The 23,328-nt window shown below is 47.7% G+C and overlaps 1 protein-coding gene and 1 long non-coding RNA gene across 6 annotated transcripts in view; both read right to left on the bottom strand.

Annotated features, from left to right (window-relative positions):
- Window positions 1-1,945: 1,945 nt before the first annotated feature.
- Window positions 1,946-3,305, bottom strand: LOC139531382 (uncharacterized). The gene is made up of 3 exons (XR_011666354.1): window positions 3,069-3,305; window positions 2,511-2,619; window positions 1,946-2,137 (listed from the first exon to the last, which is right to left on the bottom strand). It is a non-coding gene; the product is annotated as an uncharacterized lncRNA (long non-coding RNA).
- A 10,587-nt stretch (window positions 3,306-13,892) lies between these two features.
- The window catches only part of bcor (BCL6 corepressor), an 84,462-nt gene continuing 75,026 nt past the window's right edge, over window positions 13,893-23,328 (bottom strand). For all 5 annotated transcript variants that reach the window (XM_071330319.1, XM_071330320.1, XM_071330322.1 and 2 more), the window contains 2 exons: window positions 17,935-18,088; window positions 13,893-15,197 (listed from right to left, as the gene is read on the bottom strand). In XM_071330319.1, the coding sequence (XP_071186420.1) occupies window positions 14,888-15,197; window positions 17,935-18,088 (464 nt within the window). In that variant the 3' untranslated portion in view covers window positions 13,893-14,887. The remainder of the gene's footprint in view (window positions 15,198-17,934; window positions 18,089-23,328) is intronic.

Raw genomic sequence — 23,328 nt, 5'->3', positions numbered from 1 at the left:
CAGTGTAGAGGTTACGTTCCTTGCTCAAGGGAACATGGGCTGAGAGAGGACAGAGGTAAGAGGGGATCAAAGGGCTCTGCCGCTGGACTGAGGTTTCACATTTCAGACTTTTCAAGCAACTCCCCACCCTCCACACACACACACTCCGCTGCATATCCTCAGGGGGCTCATCAAGCCCAGACCAAACACCTGTGCGTATGCATGCGTGCATAGCCTACTCTGGGGCCCTGGAGAGGGAGCGTGTATGTGTGTGTCAATGTGCATGTTTACGTATTCTGGGGTTGTGGTGTGTGTGTGTGTGTGTGTGTGTGTGTGTGTGTGTGTGTGTGTGTGTGTGTGTGTGTGTGTGTGTGTGTGTGTGTGTGTGTGTGTGTGTGTGTGTGTGTGTGTGTGTGTGTGTGTGTGTGTGTGTGTGTGTGTGTGTGTGTGCGCGTGCGTGCGTGCGTGTGTGTGTCGGGCGTGACCTGCATTAACATGGCACTGGCGGTCGCTGTGCCTCCAGAGGATAATGAGGACAGGTGCTGGCTGGCGTCAGGTCGCTGTTCCATCTCTCTCTCTCTCTCTCTCGTTCGCTCGCTCACACACACACACACACACACACACACACACACACACACACACACACACACACACACACACACACACACACACACACACACACACACACACACAACCTCCCCTTGCCACTCGTCAGCGGGACAGGAGCACCCTCTCCGTGTGCAGCCAGTCTAATATCATGGTTTCTTTCTGCCCAGAGATCCTCTGATAAGCAGGCAGCCTGGTAAACACAGCACTTTGTTATGCAGCCTGGCTCTCTCTTTCTCTGAGAAAAGAGAGGGGGGGCGGGTGGAGGAAAAGGAGAGGGGGCTGCTGGGAAATTGTCTCTGAGAGATTACCCTGGCGGCGTGGCTGTGGAATCAGATTATGCGGAGAAGAGGAAGAGGAGAGAGAGGGAGAGAGAGCTGAAGTTTGTGTATCTGGAAGGTCTAATCCTCGTCCTTTCCTCCTCAGCAACATATGAATCTGCCTAATTTAACTGTCTCTTTCTTTACCTCCCTCTCTTTAACTCGCTCTCTTTCTCTTCTCACCGTCCATGTTTTATCATCCATAACCTACATCTCAAACTGGCGAAGGTAGTTACTGCCAACCATCTACACCTCTAACAGAGACCCATCCTTCACATTATGCTAGTTAGACCAAGGTTTATATAAAGGAACATTTAGAATTTGACTGTATATTTGTTGTAAATAGAAAACCTTTCATTTTTCTCACATTGTTCACGACCTGTCATACTTGAGCGCGTAGCACTTTGGTTCTTGTTAAGATGTTGACAGAGTAATGAAGACTGATAGCAGAGCTCAACCAATAGATGAGGACTGATAGCAGAGCTCAACCAATAGATGAGGACTGATAGCAGAGCTCAACCAATAGATGAGGACTGATTGCAGAGCTCAAACAATAGATGAGGACTGATTGCAGAGCTCAACCAATAGATGAGGACTGATAGCAGAGCTCAACCAACAGATGAGGACTGATAGCAGAGCTCAACCAATAGATGAGGACTGATAGCAGAGAGAATGTGTTATGAGACTACCTGGGTGTATTTTACATTTGTGTGTTTCTAAATGTTTGTGTGTGTGTTTTCTCACATGGTACAGACAACGGTTGGAAACACACACACTCAGTGAGGTGACAGTGAACAGATAAGGCGAGTGTTTGTGTGTGTGTGTGTGTGTGTGTGTGTGTGTGTGTGTGTGTGTGTGTGTGTGTGTGTGTGTGTGTGTGTGTGTGTGTGTGTGTGTGTGTGTGTGTGTGTGTGTGTGTGTGTGTGTGTGTGTGTGTGTGTGTGTGTGAGTTGGTGTGTGAGTTGGTGTGTGAGAGGTTGACACAGACGGGCTGCTCACCCTCCCCTGACCAGACTCAAAAATAACAAATACAGTACTAGTTTGACATTTCAGCCATTTAAAAAAAAAATGAGAGAGTGAGGGGAAGGGGACTAAGTCCAGAGAGCAGTGGATCTCGTTGGGTCTAATAGTCCACAGGTTCATCTCCCTCCTCGCTGAGCAAACAGGTGGGTCCCTCAGGGACCCACAGGGACCCCCTGAGGGAACAGGGGGTTGAGAGGTACGGATGGTCTCTGGAGAGGGGACGGAACAGAGAATGGATGGAGAAAAGACAGGAGCAATAACAGAGAGAGGAAGAGAGAGCAGGACAAAGGGAGAGAAAGAGAAAGACCAGGGAGTGGCCTTTGTAGAACAGCGCACACTCATCCGTGTGTGTGTGTGTGTGGCAGCAGAGCCAGGCAGACACTGGGGACGAGCTGTCAGACTCCATTATTCATGGGAGCCTTTTAATATTTAATATCATCAAACTGCAGCTCCCCACGCTACCGCACAGCCATCACACACACACACACTCCACCATCAGACATAGAGGACACATCACCATCACACCCAGAAAGAGAGAGAGAGAGAGAGAAAGATGGGATGATCCAGCAGAAGCCTATTCACCTTTGGCACACACACGGCTGTCTTTTTGATGCAGAGGCTGCGGCTGCCTCAGACACAGGGCCGTCAGCGGACACCTTGACAGACCCTACAGCTGCTGCTGACTGACAGGCTGTTAGAGAGAGAGAGAGAGAGAGAGGGGGGGGGAGATGGGAGGTGGGGGGTAAGACAGGAGGTAGGAGGAGGGGAGGGACAGAAAGAAAGCGCGAGAGAGAGATAGAGGCTAAGCCCTTATTGAGAGATACATCCTCAGATATCCCTCATTGGAGAGATTTTCCTACAAAGAACGATGTTTTTCACTCAGAATTAGCGAGGCGTTGCGTATGGAATAATCACATCTAGCTGTCACAAATAAAGAGTTATTCCTTCCGTATCGCCGCATGTGCTGTAATTGGATACAATTGAACATTCGCGGCAATGCGCCTGTCTGCACACACACACGCACGCACACACACACACCACAGACTCTATGTACTTTGCACTGATGCTGAATTATAGGAAGCATTGAATAGTTTTTTAGGCTCTCTTGTCGCGCACGCTTTTACTAGGTAGCTCCCTTACCTTAGCTGAACACACTTAAGTCGCTCTGGATAAGAGCAGCTGCTAAATGACTAACGTGTAAGTCCGTGTCGAGAGAATGGTCTGTATGAGTCTAAAGCTCAGGAATTACACTCCTCCCCCAAAGAACTCCACTCCCGGCCTCTGCTTCCGCAGCAAGACATGCAGTCACGGGCAGATTGGAAAATGAGGGGGAGGGAAGGGATCTTCTGAAAGCAGCGGCCAGGGAAAAAACAAAGTTGTATAGAAGCTCTTCAGGAGACTAATAGGCTAAGCTGTGACATCCTCCCATATCTCCTTTGAGTTGATGACACTCCAGCTAGCACATTTGGTTCCTTGGAAGTTGTGAGAACATACGTTTTTGGTTACCTGTTGGTTCTGGGAATGAAACCAGTAAAATTGAACGTTTTAAACATTCCGAGAACGGAAGTGTACATTTCGCTTGTTCTGGGAATGTTTTACTATGGTCCCCTGGACATTTAGCCTATTCTGGGAATGTTTTACTATGGTCCCCTGGACATTTAGCCTGTTCTGGGAATGTTTTACTATGGTCCCCTGGACATTTAGCCTGTTCTGGGAATGTTTTACTATGGTCCCCTGGACATTTAGCCTGTTCTGGGAATGTTTTACTATGGTCCCCTGGACATTTAGCCTGTTCTGGGAATGTTTTACTATGGTCCCCTGGACATTTAGCCTGTTCTGGGAATGTTTTACTATGGTCCCCTGGACATTTAGCCTGTTCTGGGAATGTTTTACTATGGTCCCCTGGACATTTAGCCTGTTCTGGGAATGTTTTACTATGGTCCCCTGAACATTTAGCCTGTTCTGGGAATGTTTTACTATGGTCCCCTGGACATTTAGCCTGTTCTGGGAATGTTTTACTATGGTCCCCTGGACATTTAGCCTGTTCTGGGAATGTTTTACTATGGTCCCCTGGACATTTAGCCTGTTCTGGGAATGTTTTACTATGGTCCCCTGGACATTTAGCCTGTTCTGGGAATGTTTTACTATGGTCCCCTGGACATTTAGCCTGTTCTGGGAATGATTTACTATGGTCCCCTGGACATTTAGCCTGTTCTGGGAATGTTTTACTATGGTCCCCTGGACATTTAGCCTGTTCTGGGAATGATTTACTATGGTCCCCTGGACATTTAGCCTGTTCTGGGAATGTTTTACTATGGTCCCCTGGACATTTAGCCTGTTCTGGGAATGTTTTACTATGGTCCCCTGGACATTTAGCCTGTTCTGGGAATGTTTTACTATGGTCCCCTGGACATTTAGCCTGTTCTGGGAATGTTTTACTATGGTCCCCTGGACATTTAGCCTGTTCTGGGAATGTTTTACTATGGTCCCCTGGACATTTAGCCTGTTCTGGGAATGTTTTACTATGGTCCCCTGAACATTTTCCTGGGAGGTTTTATTTACAGTCTGAAACAGAATATATTGGATATTTGGAGATCTTTGTATAACTTCCTTAAAACGTTCAGTGAATGTTTCAGCAATAACTCTGCTAGTTTAGGTTACCTTTTTGAACAGATAGGACACATGGTTAATATATTTGCTTAGGCATTAACCATGCAAACGCATTTCTTTTTTTATTGTGGCACGGCATCAGTGAGATTCAAACCTATGATCTTCTGTTCTCTAACCATGGAATTAGTTCACTACGCCACCAGGAGGCAGCTAGCATGCCATGTTTTGGCATGTTAATTTTAGTCTATTCAAACAGACAACATTTTAAAGGAAACAAGCACTCATTAAGACCAGGTGAACACAATTAACAAGGTAGAGGATAGAGTTTTGTTGACACTGAGAACCAAAAGTATACATTTTTAAATAACATTCTTTGATTCTTTGAACGTTACTAATGTTTTCTTGTGGTTTTATGGAATGTTTTCATAATGTTCTGAGAACATGACGTTAAATAGAACCATGAGGAAAATCCCACAGAAGAACGTTGTTTCTTAACGTTCTCTGAACTATTCCCAATGTCAAACCAGTTGGAGAAAGTTCCTTGAACATAACCAAAAAATGTATTACATTTAACCAGGTTTACATTTTTAGGAAACACTCTGTTAAAGTAATGAAATACCAATAAAATACATTATTTTGTCAAGTTCCTTAAATGTGCTGAGAGTGTTCCTGTCACGCCCTGGCCTTAGTATTCTTTGTTTTCTTTATTATTTTTAGTTAGGTCAGGGTGTGACATGGGTATTTATGTGGGTTTTTGTAGTGTCCAGGGTGATTGTAAGGTTTAGGGGGTTTATTTAGAGTAGTTGGGTTTATGTTTAGTATAGTTGTCTAGCTGTGTCTATGTTGGGTATAGTTGTCTAGGAAAGTCTATGGTTGCCTGAATGGGTTCCCAATTAGAGACAGCTGGTTTCTGTTGTCTCTGATTGGGAGCCATATTTAGGGTAGCCATAGGCTTTAGTTTGTTGTGGGGAATTGTCTATGTCTGAACGTTTGTAGCATGTGTGTGTGCACTACGTTTATTAGCTTCACGGTCGTTTATTTGTTTTGTTAGTTTGTAAGTGTTTTGTGTCGTTTTGCCTTCTTCTATAATAAAAGGAAGATGGCTTATTTTCCACATGCTGCGTTTTGGTCCGTCTCTCCTCCACACGATCGTGACAGAATTCCCCACCATCATCGGATCAAGCAGCGTGTGCAACAACAACAGGACCCACCTACACTGGACTATTGGAATTGGGAGGAAATTCTGGACCGGGAAATACCAGGAGAATATAACCGCCCCAAAGCTGAGCTGGAGGCAGCGAAGGCAGAGAGGCGGAGATATGAGGAGGCAGCAAGGAGACGTGGCTGGAAGCCTGAGAAGCCCGTGAGTACTACCCAAAAATTTCTTGGGGGGGGGGCTAAGAGGTAGTGGGCCAAGGGCAGGTAGGAGACCTGCGCCCACTTCCCAGGCTAACCGTGGAGAGCGGGAGTACGGGCAGACGCCGTGTTATGCAGTAGAGCGCACGGTGTCTCCTGTACGGGTGCATAGCCCAGTGCGGGTTATTCCACCTCCCCGCACTGGTAGGGCTAGATTGGGCATTGAGCCAAATGTCATGAAGCCGGCCCTACATATTTGGCCACCAGTACGTCTTCTTGGGCCGGCTTACATGGCACCAGCCTTACGCATGGTGTCCCCGGTTCGCCTACATAGACCGGTGCGGGTTATTCCACCTCCCCGCACTGGTCGGGCGACGGGGAGCATTCAACCAGGTAAGGTTGGGCAGGCTCGGTGCTCAAGGGAGCCAGTACGCCTGCACGGTCCGGTATTTCCGGCGCCACCTCCCCGCCCCAGCCTAGTACCACCAGTGCCTACACCACGCACCAGGCTTCCAGTGCGTTTTCAGAGCCCTGTTCCTCCTCCACGCACTCTCCCTATGGTGCGTGTCTCCAGCCCAGTGCCTCCAGTTCCGGCACCACGCACCAAGCCTCCTGTGCGTCTCCAGAGCCCTGTACGCACTGTTCCTTCTCCCCGCACTCGCCCTGAGGTGCGTGCCCTCAGCCCGGTACCTCCAGTTCCGGTACCACGCACCAGGCCTAGAGTGCGCCACGAGAGTCCAGTGTGCCCTGTTGTTGTTCCCCGCACTAGCCTGAAGGTGCGTGTCCTTAGCCCGGTACCTCCAGTTCCGGTACCACGCACCAGGCCTATAGTGCGTCTCAGCCGGCCAGAGTCTGCCGTCTGCCCAGCGGCGCCTGAACTGCCCGTCTGCCCAGCGGCGCCTGAACTGCCCGTCTGCCCAGCGGCGCCTGAACTGCCCGTCTGCCCAGCGGCGCCTGAACTGCCCGTCTGCCCAGCGGCGCCTGAACTGCCCGTCTGCCATACGCCGTCTGAACTGTCCGTCTGCCATGAGCCTGCAAAGCCGCCCGTCTGCCATGAGCCTGCAAAGCCGCCCGTCTGCCATGAGCCTACAGAGCCGTCCGCCAGACAGGAGCCGCTAGAGCCGTCCGCCAGACAGGAGCCGCTAGAGCCTTCCGCCAGACCGGATCAGCCAGAGCCTTCCGCCAGACCGGATCAGCCAGAGCCTTCTGCCAGACCGGATCAGCCAGAGCCTTCCGCCAGACCGGATCAGCCAGAGCCTTCCGCCAGACCGGATCAGCCAGAGCCTTCCGCCAGACCGGATCAGCCAGAGCCTTCCGCCAGACCGGATCAGCCAGAGCCTTCAGCCAGCCATGACCGTCCAGAGCCGTCAGCGAGCCATGACCGTCCAGAGCCGTCAGCGAGCCATGACCGTCCAGAGCCGTCAGCGAGCCATGACCGTCCAGAGCCGTCAGCGAGCCATGACCGTCCAGAGCCGTCAGCCAGCCATGACCGTCCAGAGCCGTCAACCAGCCAAGAGCGTCCAGAGCCAGCCAGCCAGGATCCGCCAGTCATTCTGGTGTTGTCCCTCATTCTGGTGTTGTCCCTCATTCTGGTGTTGCCCCTCATTCTGGTGTTGCCCCTCATTCCGGTGTTGCCCCTCATTCCGGTGCTGCTCCTTATCCTGATGATGCCCCTTAATTTAGGTGGGGTTATTTGGAGGGTGGGCATTGTGAGGGGGATAAAGAAGCGGGGATTGACTATGGTGGGGTGGGGACCTCGCCCTGAGCCTGAGCCACCACCGTGGTCAGATGCCCACCCAGACCCTCCCCTAGACTTTGTGCTGGTGCGCCCGGAGTTCGCACCTTAAGGGGGGGGCTATGTCACGCCCTGGCCTTAGTATTCTTTGTTTTCTTTATTATTTTTAGTTAGGTCAGGGTGTGACATGGGTATTTATGTGGGTTTTTGTAGTGTCCAGGGTGATTGTAAGGTTTAGGGGGTTTATTTAGAGTAGTTGGGTTTATGTTTAGTATAGTTGTCTAGCTGTGTCTATGTTGGGTATAGTTGTCTAGGAAAGTCTATGGTTGCCTGAATGGGTTCCCAATTAGAGACAGCTGGTTTCTGTTGTCTCTGATTGGGAGCCATATTTAGGGTAGCCATAGGCTTTAGTTTGTTGTGGGGAATTGTCTATGTCTGAACGTTTGTAGCATGTGTGTGTGCACTACGTTTATTAGCTTCACGGTCGTTTATTTGTTTTGTTAGTTTGTAAGTGTTTTGTGTCGTTTTGCCTTCTTCTATAATAAAAGGAAGATGGCTTATTTTCCACATGCTGCGTTTTGGTCCGTCTCTCCTCCACACGATCGTGACAGTTCCAAAGCCAAGCAACTATCCTGCACCGTTCCCAGAAAGTTGTGGGAAGGTTGTATTCAAAATAACCATGGGACAACCACGCTCTCACCTAGCTCTAAGAAACATATGGTTCTCAGAACGTTATGTGCTAGCTGGGACAGGAGGTGGAGGAGGACTGTTTGCCTACTCAGCATATGACCCGCTCTGCTGTCATATGACCTCTGAGAAATGCAGTGTTTAGTAATTTGTAACCACTTTCTCTTCCAAAGAGAGGTCAGAGCTGGAGGGTGTGTGTGTGTGTGTGAGTGAGTGAGAAGCGGAGGTTGTTCGGTGTACTATGCTCGAGTGATGAGTAGCCCAACCTTGCGTGAGAACTGAATAATTGTGTTTGCTCCCCTACCTAGGCTTTAGCTCAGTGGGCTAATACTACAGTGCCTTGCAAAAGTATTCATCCCCCTTGGCATTTTTCCTATTTTGTTAATCAGAGAGGTAACAAAGAGACCAAAGATAACCCTGAAGGAGCTGCAAAGCTCCACAGCAGAGATTGGGAGTATCTGTCCATAGGACCACTTTAAGCCGTACACTCCACAGAGCTGGGCTTTACGGAAGAGTGGCCAGAAAAAAGCCATTGCTTAAAGTAAAAAATTATCAAACACGTTTGGTGTTTGCCAAAACGCATGTGGGAGACTCCCCAAACATATGGAAGAAGGTACTCTGGTCAGATGAGACTAAAATTGAGCTTTTTGGCCATCAAGAAAAACGCAATGAATGGCGCAAACCCAACACCTCTCATCACCCTGAGAACACCATCCCCACAGTGAAGATTGGCGGTGGCATGCTTCCATCAGGACAATGACCGTAAGCATACTGCTAAAGCAACACTTGAGTGGTATAAGGGGAAACATTTAAATGTCTTGGAATGGTCTAGTCAAAGCCCAGACCTGAATCCAATTGAGAATCTGTGGTATGACTTAAAGATTGCTCTTCACCAGCAGAACCCATCCAACTTGAAGGAGCTGAAGCAGTTTTGCCTTGAAGAATGAGCAAAAATCCCAGTGGCTAGATGTGCCAAGATTATAGGTACATATGCCAAGAGACTTGCAGCTCTATTTGCTGCAAAAGGTGGCTCTATAAAGTATTGACTTTGTGGGGGGTGAATAGTTATGCACGCTCAAGTTCAGTTTTTTTGTCTTATTTCTTGTTTGTTTCACAAAAAATATTTTGCATCTTCAGAGTGGTAGGCATGTTGTGTAAATCAAATGATACAAACTCCCCAAAAATCTATTTTAATTCCAGGTTGTACGAAATAGGAAAAATATCAAGGGCGGTGAATACTTTTTCAAGCCACTGTACATGTAGGTGTGCAGAGGACCCAGGTGTACATTCATTGGCCTTCCAATAAATGATATCACAATCTATCAATTTATCACAGCAAACAAAAGAAACCTTTTCAAATGACCAAACCCATTATTGCTTAGCTTTAGGCAGGAGTTAAAGTGAAGCGACCATCTTTCGCAACTACAGTACTTTCAAGTTGCTGTAGCCGATCTTTGTTCCATTCTGCAGCAGTTGAATCAGTCCAAGGCTCTGCTTTTATTCGCTCAAACGCATGTAAATGCAAGCACACACACACACACACACACACACACACACACACACACACACACACACACACACACACACACACACACACACACACACACACACAGTCGGAGCAAGCGAAGAGGAGAGAGCGGGTGGTGGCGCTGTGTATTCAGTGCTGGCACTCGCATTATCACAACTCCCCCTCCGGCCCTCTTTCCATTTCCCCCTCGATCTGCCGCGTTTCTGATTGTTTTTGAGCACAGAGGAAGCCGAGCCAGCGTTATCTTGAAGACGGAAAGAGATGCCTGCGCTAACTTTCCTATAAACGCTGTTGTTTCTGAGGTGCCTGTAAATCGCTGCTGCTGTACAGTCATTCATATCAGTATGGCTGTCCAACGCAGCTCTCAAAAAAAGACCTTTACTGACCTTGTCCTATTCACATAGAACACCCTATTGGTAGACGATCAGTAGATTAAGATAAGATAACCTTGGTTAGAACACAGCTTCTGAAGAGAGAGGTAAGGAGAGATGGTATGGGGGGGGGGGGGGGGGGGCAGTGAAAGAAAGGGGGACAAAGAGGGAGCTAAAGAGATGGATGAGGGAGCGGGAGAGAAAGACAGAATGAGTTAGTGAGTGAGAGATCACGAGTGTGTGAGAGAGAACCCTTACTCGCATATCATTACCTCTACTGCCACCACCACCACTACTACTATTACTACTGTTAGTCCTACCATGGTTGTTATATGGGTACTTTGACAATGTAAGTAATTTAACTTGCCATGACAATAAAGTCCACTAAATTGAATTGAGTAAATTAAAGAGAGGGATGTAGAGGGGAAGACTGGTCCTGAATGCATTAAGGGGCTTGTGATGACTGACAGAGGTCAGAAGGTCACTGGGATTAGGGTAATGGTCCATTGATAATAACATTATTACAAGGTTATAATAGCGAATAAGCACAGAGCCTAGCGTGGCCTATTGATGGGGCTGACTGGTGCTAGGGTAGGTGGAAGGATGAGTCATCACTAAGGCCTTAAGCCTTTCTTTAATTAAAAATACCTGTCGAATTAATTCAAATCAATCCAAATGACTACTGCCACCAACACATTTAATTAAGGTAGGCTTTTCATCACACACTGCCCCTGTTGAATCTGCGTTGGCCTAGTCTTTGGAGGCTTCAACAGAACAGGCACAGATCCTGAAGTTTCCTTAGTTTTCTCGCACCTCTTCCCTCCGATCCTCTCCCATCCCATTCTCTCCTGTCCACTCCTCTAGACCTCTCCCATCCCGTCCTCTCCCGTCCACTCCTCTAGACCTCTCCCATCCCGTCCTCTCCTCTAGACCTCTCCCATCCCATTCTCTCCTGTCCACTCCTCTAGACCTCTCCCATCCCGTCCTCTCCTGTCCACTCCTCTAGACCTCTCCCATCCCGTCCTCTCCTGTCCACTCCTCTAGACCTCTCCCATCCCGTCCTCTCCTGTCCACTCCTCTAGACCTCTCCCATCCCATTCTCTCCTGTCCACTCCTCTAGACCTCTCCCATCCCATTCTCTCCTGTCCACTCCTCTAGACCTCTCCCACCCCGTCCTCTCCTGTCCACTCCTCTAGACCTCTCCCATCCCGTCCTCTCCTGTCCACTCCTCTAGACCTCTCCCATCCCGTCCTCTCCTGTCCACTCCTCTAGACCTCTCCCATCCCATTCTCTCCTGTCCACTCCTCTAGACCTCTCCCATCCCATTCTCTCCTGTCCACTCCTCTAGACCTCTCCCATCCCATTCTCTCCTGTCCACTCCTCTAGACCTCTCCCATCCCGTCCTCTCCCGTTCTCGTGTCTGTTAGGGGGAGCAGATGGTAGCTGTTACCTACCAGAGAGAGCAGCGATGTGTGTGTGTACGTAGGCATACGCAAAGCCTTCTGTCTCACACCCTAGCCTACCCTCTGTGTCCGACAATGTGTGTGGAAGAGTGTGTGAATACCAATTGGTAAGTCATAAAGATTCTAGACTTCCAGAGGTCAATTTGTGTATTGGATATCATTCTATAGGTTAAGCCATGTATGGTATTAATGTCAGTTTAGTATCTGGCAGCTAAATCATGGAGATGCACACTAGGGGTGTGAGACAAGACCCCCCCCCCCCCCCCCCCACACACACACACACACAATTCACACTACACCTCAGAATCCCTCTCTTTCTGCTTCTCTCTCTCATAATATGCAGCCAAGGGCCCCTAGAGACGGCACTCTCCGATTTCCTTTGTAGAGCAGAATAATGCGATCCTTTCAGTGAGGCTCCCTCCCCCGCTTTAGTCTGAGATTGATTGCAAACACCTTAGCCCCGCTTCGTACTCCCGCTCTCTCTGTTGGCCTAGTGCTTAGGCACCGCATTGCGTAGCGTCCTGAAAGGCCTCCGCTGAATTGATTAGTTTCGAGGTTATTTAATCCACCTGAAAGTTTTTTTCCCCCTCTTCCTGCCCAAATTAGAAATCTGCGCGTATCCCCTACAAGCACTTTACTCACACAGCCCGACCTCCCTCTTGACAGACACATGCACATAAATACTGTATATACGCCTAGGTTCGAGAATGTGTGCGCGCGCACGTCTTTATGACAGCAGTAAAAAAAATATGTAGAGAGCGTGCAGGTCCCCCTCCCTTCGCCTCTCAACAGATGCGCCCGGGCACTGCCGCCAAGGCTTCCTTTATCTCTCTCCCCCTCACTCTCCCTTCTCTACACGCCCCTCCGCGCTCCAGAGCCTCCAATGTCACAGCGAATAGATAAACGGGGGATTAGCCCACGTGGTAGCACCAATCTGAGGACGGGAAGGAAATAATTACCCCACTAATGTAATTTATAGTTTTTTTTATTAAGTAGCCTACACACGTTTCACCCCAAAAAAGACAAGGAGTGGGAAAATCTAGCCAAACCTCGCTAATTGGTGTGGCAGAAGAGAAAACGTTACCGGTTTGCTTAATTGATAATGTTAGCCTACATCAAAAAACGGTTGGATTATTTCTAATATTGATGGCTGATTTTGGATATAGCCGCTAGCCAACATTTCAAATAGGCATATTTTATCGGACCATGCTAGCACACGAATAAAGTTGGCCTATACATAGGATAGTCATTATTTTTGGAAATTAAATCAAATATGACGGGGGAAACGTGTGTTGCCTAGGGGATACTTTCATATCCTTATACTTAGGACATAAAACACCGGAGGTAAATCAACAAGACCTACAAGCGTCAGAGCAAAGGTTTATTTTGATGAGCTAGAAAAGGACAACAGATTAAACAACATGCATCTGGCGCAAACACTCTTTCCTGCGGATAATCAGGCGCTGCTATGCAGGGGAAGATTGTGCCAACTTGTTGACGGTGTTTGTTAGTCTGCCTGGCTTTGTAAAACACTGATCTGGATATTACGCAAACACAAACCAGGAGATATGACTAGCAGCACCACACAGATAATTCATATTTCGCTATTTCAAGGCCAACAACAACCACGGAATAATAGGATAGGTCCTATTTCCCCCCACATTCTGACAGACTTTTCTACTTAACTACAGAGAACGATGTGTGTGAAGGGAAGGGCGTAGTGGAAATGTTAGCGTTTGGGATACTTGGGACAAGGGTTAGCCTACTTTTGACTCGAACCAAACTATTCCTGCTGGCAACAAGTCGCATCCTCTTCCTCTTAAAACAAGACCAACAAGGATGGAAAGTATAGTGCCCTGAGAGCGGAGCGGAGCGCGAGATAGCCAGCGTGGCAAGTTAAAACCACGATTCAATACACACACAAACCACCAAGCCGACTGCAAGAGAAAAAAACTGAGCGCTGTATTTCTAGACTAGATTATCCAAAATTGAGAGGTAGGTTATTCATAGTGGCAAATGTGAATAGTAAAGTATTTTTCAGACCAAATAAATAGGTGACAAACTGTTTTTCCATAGTCCTGGTTGGAAGAGTCCCGGAAAAGGGAGGAATCCTACAACCAGAATTTCTGGAAAAACTGGGAATTTTGGGGAAATTACCGGAATTTCACAAACCTAAAAATGGAAATGATTTAGATTAATAAAATACGATAAAGGTTAACTTTTATTGCGATTTATTTAAATGAACTTTTTTGTAAAATATAAATACAAATAATAGTGTATTTAATTACAAAGTTGAAACACTTACATTGCCAAAACAAACAAATCAATCAAACACCCCAGTCAGAAAAACAGTTAGTGAAATGGTCATCTTATTTACAAGTTCAAGCATGAATCTCACTCTCCAATTAACATGTCGTATCTTACATTTATATTTTACATAAAACCCACATCAAACATCTTCATTCCTCATTGTCATAAATAAGAGACAAATAAAGCTAGGTTTTTAGACACAATGTCGAAAATAAAAATCCCCAAATCTTTGGGATGAGCCATGAGTGCTATAATGTTTGTCACAATTCACCTCTATATATATCTATCAAGCACCTGACAAAGTCCGATGGGTCGGTAAAGCTTAAATCAAGTGCACTGCCATGATCCAAAGTCAAACAATAACCTTTACCTCAGAGGTCCACATTCGACTCACATTGCTCCTGACCTGTTCACTAGCCTAGTCAACCCAAACAGTGTCAAAACCGACAACCTGACCACAACATGACAACCAAAGCAGCAGATATACAGTATGGATATACATATATATATATATATAGAACAAATAAAATTGGCTGTTAATGTATACATATATAATATATTTATTTTAAAAATGCAGTTTGTGTGGCGCTGGGGTCTGTTTCCTCTTTGAAGGGATATTGTCCAGTATTCAACGTCCAGTCCTCACAGGGCATGGGAACGGTACACTAGATACACATGGAGCATGTGTGTGTGTTGGCTACGTCCCAATACTCTCTCCTTCCTCCCAAAGTGTTCACTTCCCTTCACCGATTTGAAAGGAAAGGACTGGTATAAGAAATATGGTGGAAAACTACCACTAGCCAAATAACTGCACCAGATTTGTGGGAACTAGTGAAGGAGTGTCCACTTCAGGAGAAAGTAGATCTTATTGAGTCACCCTCTGTGTGTGTATCTCAGGGTCACGAGCGGGCTTTAGCTTTGACCCGGGCCCCTTTGGGCTCCCATCGGCTGTCCAAACACTCTAGCGAGGAGCCGAGCAGCGCAGCCAGCTCCGAGCTGGTCTCAACCAGGTCCAGCAGCTCCTTGCTGTCGGGGAGGAAGGCGGCGAGCTCGTCGGGGCACGAGAAGAGCTGCGACAGTGACGCCTGCTTGTAGAACTCTGCCTCGGCGATGGTTGCTACCTCCAGATGGGCGAAGGCTGCCCTGAACGCCCTGGAGGACATTCTGAGTCTCTTCAGGACGTCTGATAGGAGCAGCCAGTTTCTGGGACTGAGGGGGGGAAGAGAGAGAAGGGGGGAAGAGAGAAGGAGAGGGAGAGAGAGGAGGAGAGAGAGGGAACGGGTTAGCACGGCTCTACACTTGTGATGTGACACCAGTGGCTCCAGCTTTTCAACACTTGCTGTAATTATGGGCTGTAGCACCGTGGTTGGGGTTTTCAACATCTGTCACACACATATAAACACAAAGGCTTTTCTGGGGGCGCTCTGTGAATTCAGTTGGTGTGTGAATAATCCTTATGTGAGAATGGATGTGTGTAACCCCCCCTCACACACACACACACACACACACACACACACACACACACACACACACACACACACACACACACACACACACACACACACACACACACGGTAGGGTAGGTGACGAACAACAGGCGCTGTTCAATCGATAGCACTTGAAATGGTTAGCTGTGTAGCGCTGCGGCCGGGGAGCAGCTGAATGGGGAGAGGAGTGTAAACGCAGGCGCTGCCGAGCCTCCGTGTGTGTGTCTGTGTGTGTGTGTGTGTGTGTGTGTGTGTGTGTGTGTGTGTGTGTGTGTGTGTGTGTGTGTGTGTGTGTGTGTGTGAGTGAGAGAGAGAGCGCAGGCCGGCCTCACAGCCCAGGAGATCCATTAATACTGCATCAGCCAGAAGAGCAGAGCGAGCCGAGAGAGACAAGAGGAGAGAGAGAACGAGAGCAGAGCGAGAGAGAAAGAAAGAGTGGGGGAGGGGAGCTCCACTGAGAGATGGAGAGAGAGAGAGAGAGAGCGGAGCGGTGCTCAGACTGAAGATTACACAGAACAGTGCGCTGCAGCCAAGACGGAGAGAACGAGAGGGTGGGGAGGAAGAGAGGATGAGTGACGAGGCCGGGAGGAAAACGGTGTGGGAGGCAATTAGCGCTGTCTGCATTCACACACGTCTCTAGCTAACGTCTCCGGCTAACGGCAGCCTGCCGTGCCGCGTAGCGTCAATCTCCATCTTCTCCTCTATATTTCTCTCTACCATCCTTCTAACAAACCTCCTCTCTCTCTACCATCCTTCTACCAAACCTCCTCTCTCTCTCTACCATCCTTCTACCAAACCTCCTCTCTCTCTCTACCATCCTTCTACCAAACCTCCTCTCTCTCTCTACCATCCTTCTACCAAACCTCCTCTCTCTCTCTACCATCCTTCTACCAAACCTCCTCTCTCTCTCTACCATCCTTCTACCAAACCTCCTCTCTCTCTCTACCATCCTTCTACCAAACCTCCTCTCTCTCTCTACCATCCTTCTACCAAACCTCCTCTCTCTCTCTACCATCCTTCTACCAAACCTCCTCTCTTTCTCTACCATCCTTCTACCAAATCTCCTCTCTTTCTCTACCATCCTTCTACCAAACCTCCTCTCTCTCTCTACCATCCTTCTACCAAACCTCCTCTCTCTCTCTACCATCCTTCTACCAAACCTCCTCTCTCTCTCTACCATCCTTCTACCAAACCTCCTCTCTTTCTCTACCATCCTTCTACCAAACCTCCTCTCTCTCTCTACCATCCTTCTACCAAACCTCCTCTCTCTCTCTACCATCCTTCTACCAAACCTCCTCTCTTTCTCTACCATCCTTCTACCAAACCTCCTCTCTCTCTCTACCATCCTTCTACCAAACCTCCTCTCTTTCTCTACCATCCTTCTACCAAACCTCCTCTCTTTCTCTACCATCCTTCTACCAAACCTCCTCTCTTTCTCTACCATCCTTCTACCAAACCTCCTCTCTTTCTCTACCATCCTTCTACCAAACCTCCTCTCTTTCTCTACCATCCTTCCACCAAATCTCCTCTCTCTCTCTACCATCCTTCTACCAAACCTCCTCTCTTTCTCTACCATCCTTCTACCAAACCTCCTCTCTCTCTACCATCCTCTTTCTCTACCATCCTATCAAACCTTCTCTCTCTCTACCATCCTTCTATCAAACCTCCTCTCTCTCTCTACCATCCTTCTATCAAACCTCCTCTCTCTCTCTACCATCCTTCTATCAAACCTCCTCTCTCTCTCTACCATCCTTCTATCAAACCTCCTCTCTCTCTCTACCATCCTTCTATCAAACCTCCTCTCTCTCTCTACCATCCTAACACACCTTCTCTCTCTCTACCATCCTATCAATCCTCCCATCATTCTCTCTAAAATCCTCTATCCATCCTCCTCTCTCTGTCTCTCTTTACCCACCCTCTCTGTTCCTCTCCATCTCTCTAACCCCCTCATTTTTGTCCTCCCTCATATCAGAGCAACCCACAGTATTAAAGAGCTCTGCTTCTACTAGTCTCCCTTCTTCCCTCCACATAAATCATTTCCTCCTGTGGCGAGCCCCCTGGCTAATGACACCCCCGTCCTCCTCCCTCCGCCAGGTCGGTGTGACTAATGACCCTCCTCCTCCCTCCGCCAGGTCGGTGTGACTAATGACTTTATCGATACCCTGATCATAATGATCCCTCCTCTCGTCTGCTTAATAACACACTGGACCGGGGGAGAGGAGGGACGGATGGAGGGAACCCAACATACAGTGACGTGTAGGGCTACTGGTGAGAACAACAACACTGTTATAATGTAGCTGGGCTGGGTAACCGTGACAATACTGTAATATAATGGGCGGTCACAGGTGGACAGACTAAAGCTCATTATTTTGCTTACTGCAGGACAGAAACCTATTCAAAACTATAGTCAGAACCGGAAGGACAAATGTTATTTGTGGGGCTCATAATGACACACTTACCCCTGTGAGAGGGAGAGTTGAATGTTGTAGCAGGGCAGGAGGGGTCGGTCAGAGAACTCAAACTCAAAGCCTTGCCTCGTGTCCTCCTCCTCCTCCTCTCCTGGGCCTGGAGGGTTGGCCAGGATGTCATAGGCTGCTGGGTCCTCACCTGACTCTGCAACACACACACACACACACACACACACACACACACACACACACACACACACACACACACACACACACACACACACACACACACACACACACACACACACACACACACACACACACCGTTACAACACTATTCTGGAGAGATGACCAAACACACCGTTACAACACTATTCTGGAGAGATGACCAAACACACCGTTACAACACTATTCTGGAGAGATGACCAAACACACCGTTACAACACTATTCTGGAGAGATGACCAAACACACCGTTACAACACTATTCTGGAGAGATGACCAAACACACCGTTACAACACTATTCTGGAGAGATGACCAAACACACCGTTACAACACTATTCTGGAGAGATGACCAAACACACCGTTACAACACTATTCTGGAGAGATGACCAAACACACCGTTACAACACTATTCTGGAGAGATGACCAAACACACCGTTACAACACTATTCTGTAGAGATGACCAAACACACCGTTACAACACTATTCTGTAGAGATGACCAAACACACCGTTACAACACTATTCTGGAGAGATGACCAAACACACCGTTACAACACTATTCTGTAGAGATGACCAAACACACCGTTACAACACTATTCTGGAGAGATGACCAAACACACCGTTACAACACTATTCTGTAGAGATGACCAAACACACCGTTACAACACTATTCTGTAGAGATGACCAAACACACCGTTACAACACTATTCTGTAGAGATGACCAAACACACCGTTACAACACTATTCTGTAGAGATGACCAAACACACCGTTACAACACTATTCTGTAGAGATGACCAAACACACCGTTACAACACTATTCTGGAGAGATGACCAAACACACCGTTACAACACTATTCTGGAGAGATGACCAAACACACCGTTACAACACTATTCTGTAGAGATGACCAAACACACCGTTACAACACTATTCTGGAGAGATGACCAAACACACCGTTACAACACTATTCTGGAGAGATGACCAAACACACCGTTACAACACTATTCTGGAGAGATGACCAAACACACCGTTACAACACTATTCTGTAGAGATGACCAAACACACCGTTACAACACTATTCTGGAGAGATGACCAAACACACCGTTACAACACTATTCTGGAGAGATGACCAAACACACCGTTACAACACTATTCTGGAGAGATGACCAAACACACCGTTACAACACTATTCTGGAGAGATGACCAAACACACCGTTACAACACTATTCTGTAGAGATGACCAAACACACCGTTACAACACTATTCTGGAGAGATGACCAAACACACCGTTACAACACTATTCTGTAGAGATGACCAAACACACCGTTACAACACTATTCTGGAGAGATGACCAAACACACCGTTACAACACTATTCTGGAGAGATGACCAAACACACCGTTACAACACTATTCTGGAGAGATGACCAAACACACCGTTACAACACTATTCTGTAGAGATGACCAAACACACCGTTACAACACTATTCTGTAGAGATGACCAAACACACCGTTACAACACTATTCTGTAGAGATGACCAAACACACCGTTACAACACTATTCTGGAGAGATGACCAAACACACCGTTACAACACTATTCTGGAGAGATGACCAAACACACCGTTACAACACTATTCTGTAGAGATGACCAAACACACCGTTACAACACTATTCTGTAGAGATGACCAAACACACCGTTACAACACTATTCTGTAGAGATGACCAAACACACCGTTAAGAGATGACCAAACACACCGTTACAACACTATTCTGTAGAGATGACCAAACACACCGTTACAACACTATTCTGTAGATGACCAAACACACCGTTACAACACTATTCTGTAGAGATGACCAAACACACCGTTACAACACTATTCTGTAGAGATGACCAAACACACCGTTACAACACTATTCTGGAGAGATGACCAAACACACCGTTACAACACTATTCTGGAGAGATGACCAAACACACCGTTACACTATTCTGGAGAGATGACCAAACACACCGTTACACTATTCTGGAGAGATGACCAAACACACCGTTACAACACTATTCTGGAGAGATGACCAAACACACCGTTACAACACTATTCTGTAGAGATGACCAAACACACCATTACAACACTATTCTGTAGAGATGACCAAACACACCGTTACAACACTATTCTGTAGAGATGACCAAACACACCGTTACAACACTATTCTGGAGAGATGACCAAACACACCGTTACAACACTATTCTGGAGAGATGACCAAACACACCGTTACAACACTATTCTGGAGAGATGACCAAACACACCGTTACAACACTATTCTGTAGAGATGACCAAACACACCGTTACAACACTATTCTGGAGAGATGACCAAACACACCGTTACAACACTATTCTGGAGAGATGACCAAACACACCGTTACAACACTATTCTGGAGAGATGACCAAACACACCGTTACAACACTATTCTGGAGAGATGACCAAACACACCGTTACAACACTATTCTGGAGAGATGACCAAACACACCGTTACAACACTATTCTGGAGAGATGACCAAACACACCGTTACAACACTATTCTGGAGAGATGACCAAACACACCGTTACAACACTATTCTGGAGAGATGACCAAACACACCGTTACAACACTATTCTGGAGAGATGACCAAACACACCGTTACAACACTATTCTGGAGAGATGACCAAACACACCATTACAACACTATTCTGTAGAGATGACCAAACACACCGTTACAACACTATTCTGGAGAGATGACCAAACACACCGTTACAACACTATTCTGGAGAGATGACCAAACACACCGTTACAACACTATTCTGGAGAGATGACCAAACACACCATTACAACACTATTCTGTAGAGATGACCAAACACACCATTACAACACTATTCTGTAGAGATGACCAAACACACCGTTACAACACTATTCTGGAGAGATGACCAAACACACCGTTACAACACTATTCTGGAGAGATGACCAAACACACCGTTACAACACTATTCTGGAGAGATGACCAAACACACCGTTACAACACTATTCTGGAGAGATGACCAAACACACCGTTACAACACTATTCTGGAGAGATGACCAAACACACCGTTACAACACTATTCTGTAGAGATGACCAAACACACCGTTACAACACTATTCTGGAGAGATGACCAAACACACCGTTACAACACTATTCTGTAGAGATGACCAAACACACCGTTACAACACTATTCTGGAGAGATGACCAAACACACCATTACAACACTATTCTGCATCAGTGGAGATGGCAGGTGAGTACTACACACATCATGTACAGAACTCAAACAGGTGGGCACATACAACCATTCCAAATGAAACACACATGACTGTCTACAGCTGCATCCCCCCCACAACACACACAGCCAGGGTTGAGCTGGAGATAAATGCCTGTGGCAGATAAGGTCAGCCTCGTCAAACAGGCACAGTCATTGTACTGCTGGCTGCACCCCCCACATCTCCCTCCCTCCAATGATAGCATGAAGCAGCCAGGTGTTGCCCGGGGGCGCCTAGCTCCTCAGCCCAGCGAACCCACCGCAGGGTGTGTGTGTGTCAGTGTGTTGAATAATGCAGGTGTGGAGAGATCCTAGCAGCCGTCCACCCCCACTTCATCCACGTCTGCCTTCACAGGACTAGGGGTGGTAATAGCATGTCATTTCTAGTTGTTTTCTTGTGGGAAGAGGGGATGAAATATTAGCGTTGTCCATTAGGCAACATTTGAAACGACCTTGAAGAATTTCCACAAAGTTGTCAACGGTGACACTCAAATCACAGTGAAAGATGATTTATGACCTTCAACTTCCGTTTGTAATATGATGCAGGAATGTAATACGGTTCTCTGTCCTCTCCAGCTGGAAGTCCAACCTCTCCCTGCTGTTCTGTTCTAACACGGGGGTCGGCTGTGGTCTGAGGGACAATTCACAATTTGGAGAAAGGGAGGGGATGAGGGGAGGAAAGGAGGGAGTGAGCAGAGGAGGAGGGAGAAGGGGATTAATTGGTAGTTTGTCGTGGGTCTCTAATAGACCCTCATGCCTCACATTCCTGTGATTCCAGGACTGGAGAGAGGATGAGAGAGTGGAGAGAGGAGGATAGAGGGAGTGGAGAGAGGATAGGGAGTGGAGAGAGGAGGATAGAGGGAGAGGAGAGAGGAGGATAGAGGGAGAGGAGAGAGGATGATAGAGGGAGTGGAGTGGATGATAGAGGGAGTGGAGAGAGGAGGAGAGAGGGAGTGGAGAGAGGAGGAGAGAGGGAGTGGAGAGAGGAGGAGAGAGGGAGTGGAGAGAGGAGGATGAGAGAGTGGTGAGAGGAGGAGAGAGGGAGTGGAGAGAGGAGGATGAGAGAGTGGTGAGAGGAGGAGAGAGGGAGTGGAGAGAGGAGGATAGAGGGAGTGGAGAGAGGAGGATGAGAGAGTGGTGAGAGGAGGAGAGAGGACGATAGAGGGAGTGGAGAGATTTGGATAGAGGGAGTGGAGAGGATAGAGGGAGTGGAGAGGATAGAGGGAGTGGAGAGGATAGAGGGAGTGGAGAGGATAGAGGGAGAGGATGATAGAGGGAGAGGAGGAGAGAGGGAGTGGAGAGAGGAGGAGAGAGGGAGTGGAGAGGGGAGGATAGAGTGGAGTGGAGAGGATAGAGGGAGTGGAGAGGGGAGGATAGATGGAGTGGAGAGGGGAGGATAGAGGGAGTGGAGAGGATAGAAGGAGTGGAGAGAGGAGGGTAGTGGGAGTGGAGAGAGGAGGATGAGAGAGTGGTGAGAGGAGAAGAGAGATTTGGATAGAGAGACTGGAGAGACGTGGATAGAGGGAGTGGAGAGGATAGAGGGAGTGGAGAGGATAGAGGGAGTGGAGAGAGGAGGATAGAGGGAGTGGAGAGAGGAGGATAGAGGGAGTGGAGAGAGGAGGATAGAGGGAGTGGAGAGAGGAGGGTAGAGGGAGTGGAGAGATGAGGATAGTGGGAGTGGATAGAGGGAGTGGAGAGGATAGAGGGAGTGGAGAGGATAAAGGGAGTGGGGAGGATAAAGGGAGTGGAGAGGATAGAGGGAGAGGATGATAGAGGGAGAAGAGGAGAGAGGGAGTGGAGAAAGGAGGATATAGGGAGTGGAGAGAGGAGGGTAGTGGGAGTGGAGAGAGGAGGATGAGAGAGTGGTGAGAGGAGGAGAGAGATTTGGATAGAGAGACTGGAGA

Source organism: Salvelinus alpinus, chromosome 10 (genome assembly GCF_045679555.1).
Source record: "Salvelinus alpinus chromosome 10, SLU_Salpinus.1, whole genome shotgun sequence".
Classification (NCBI taxonomy): domain Eukaryota; kingdom Metazoa; phylum Chordata; class Actinopteri; order Salmoniformes; family Salmonidae; genus Salvelinus; species Salvelinus alpinus.
The sequence above is the reverse complement of the archived record's forward strand: the minus strand, read 5'-3'. Positions and strand labels throughout refer to the sequence as shown.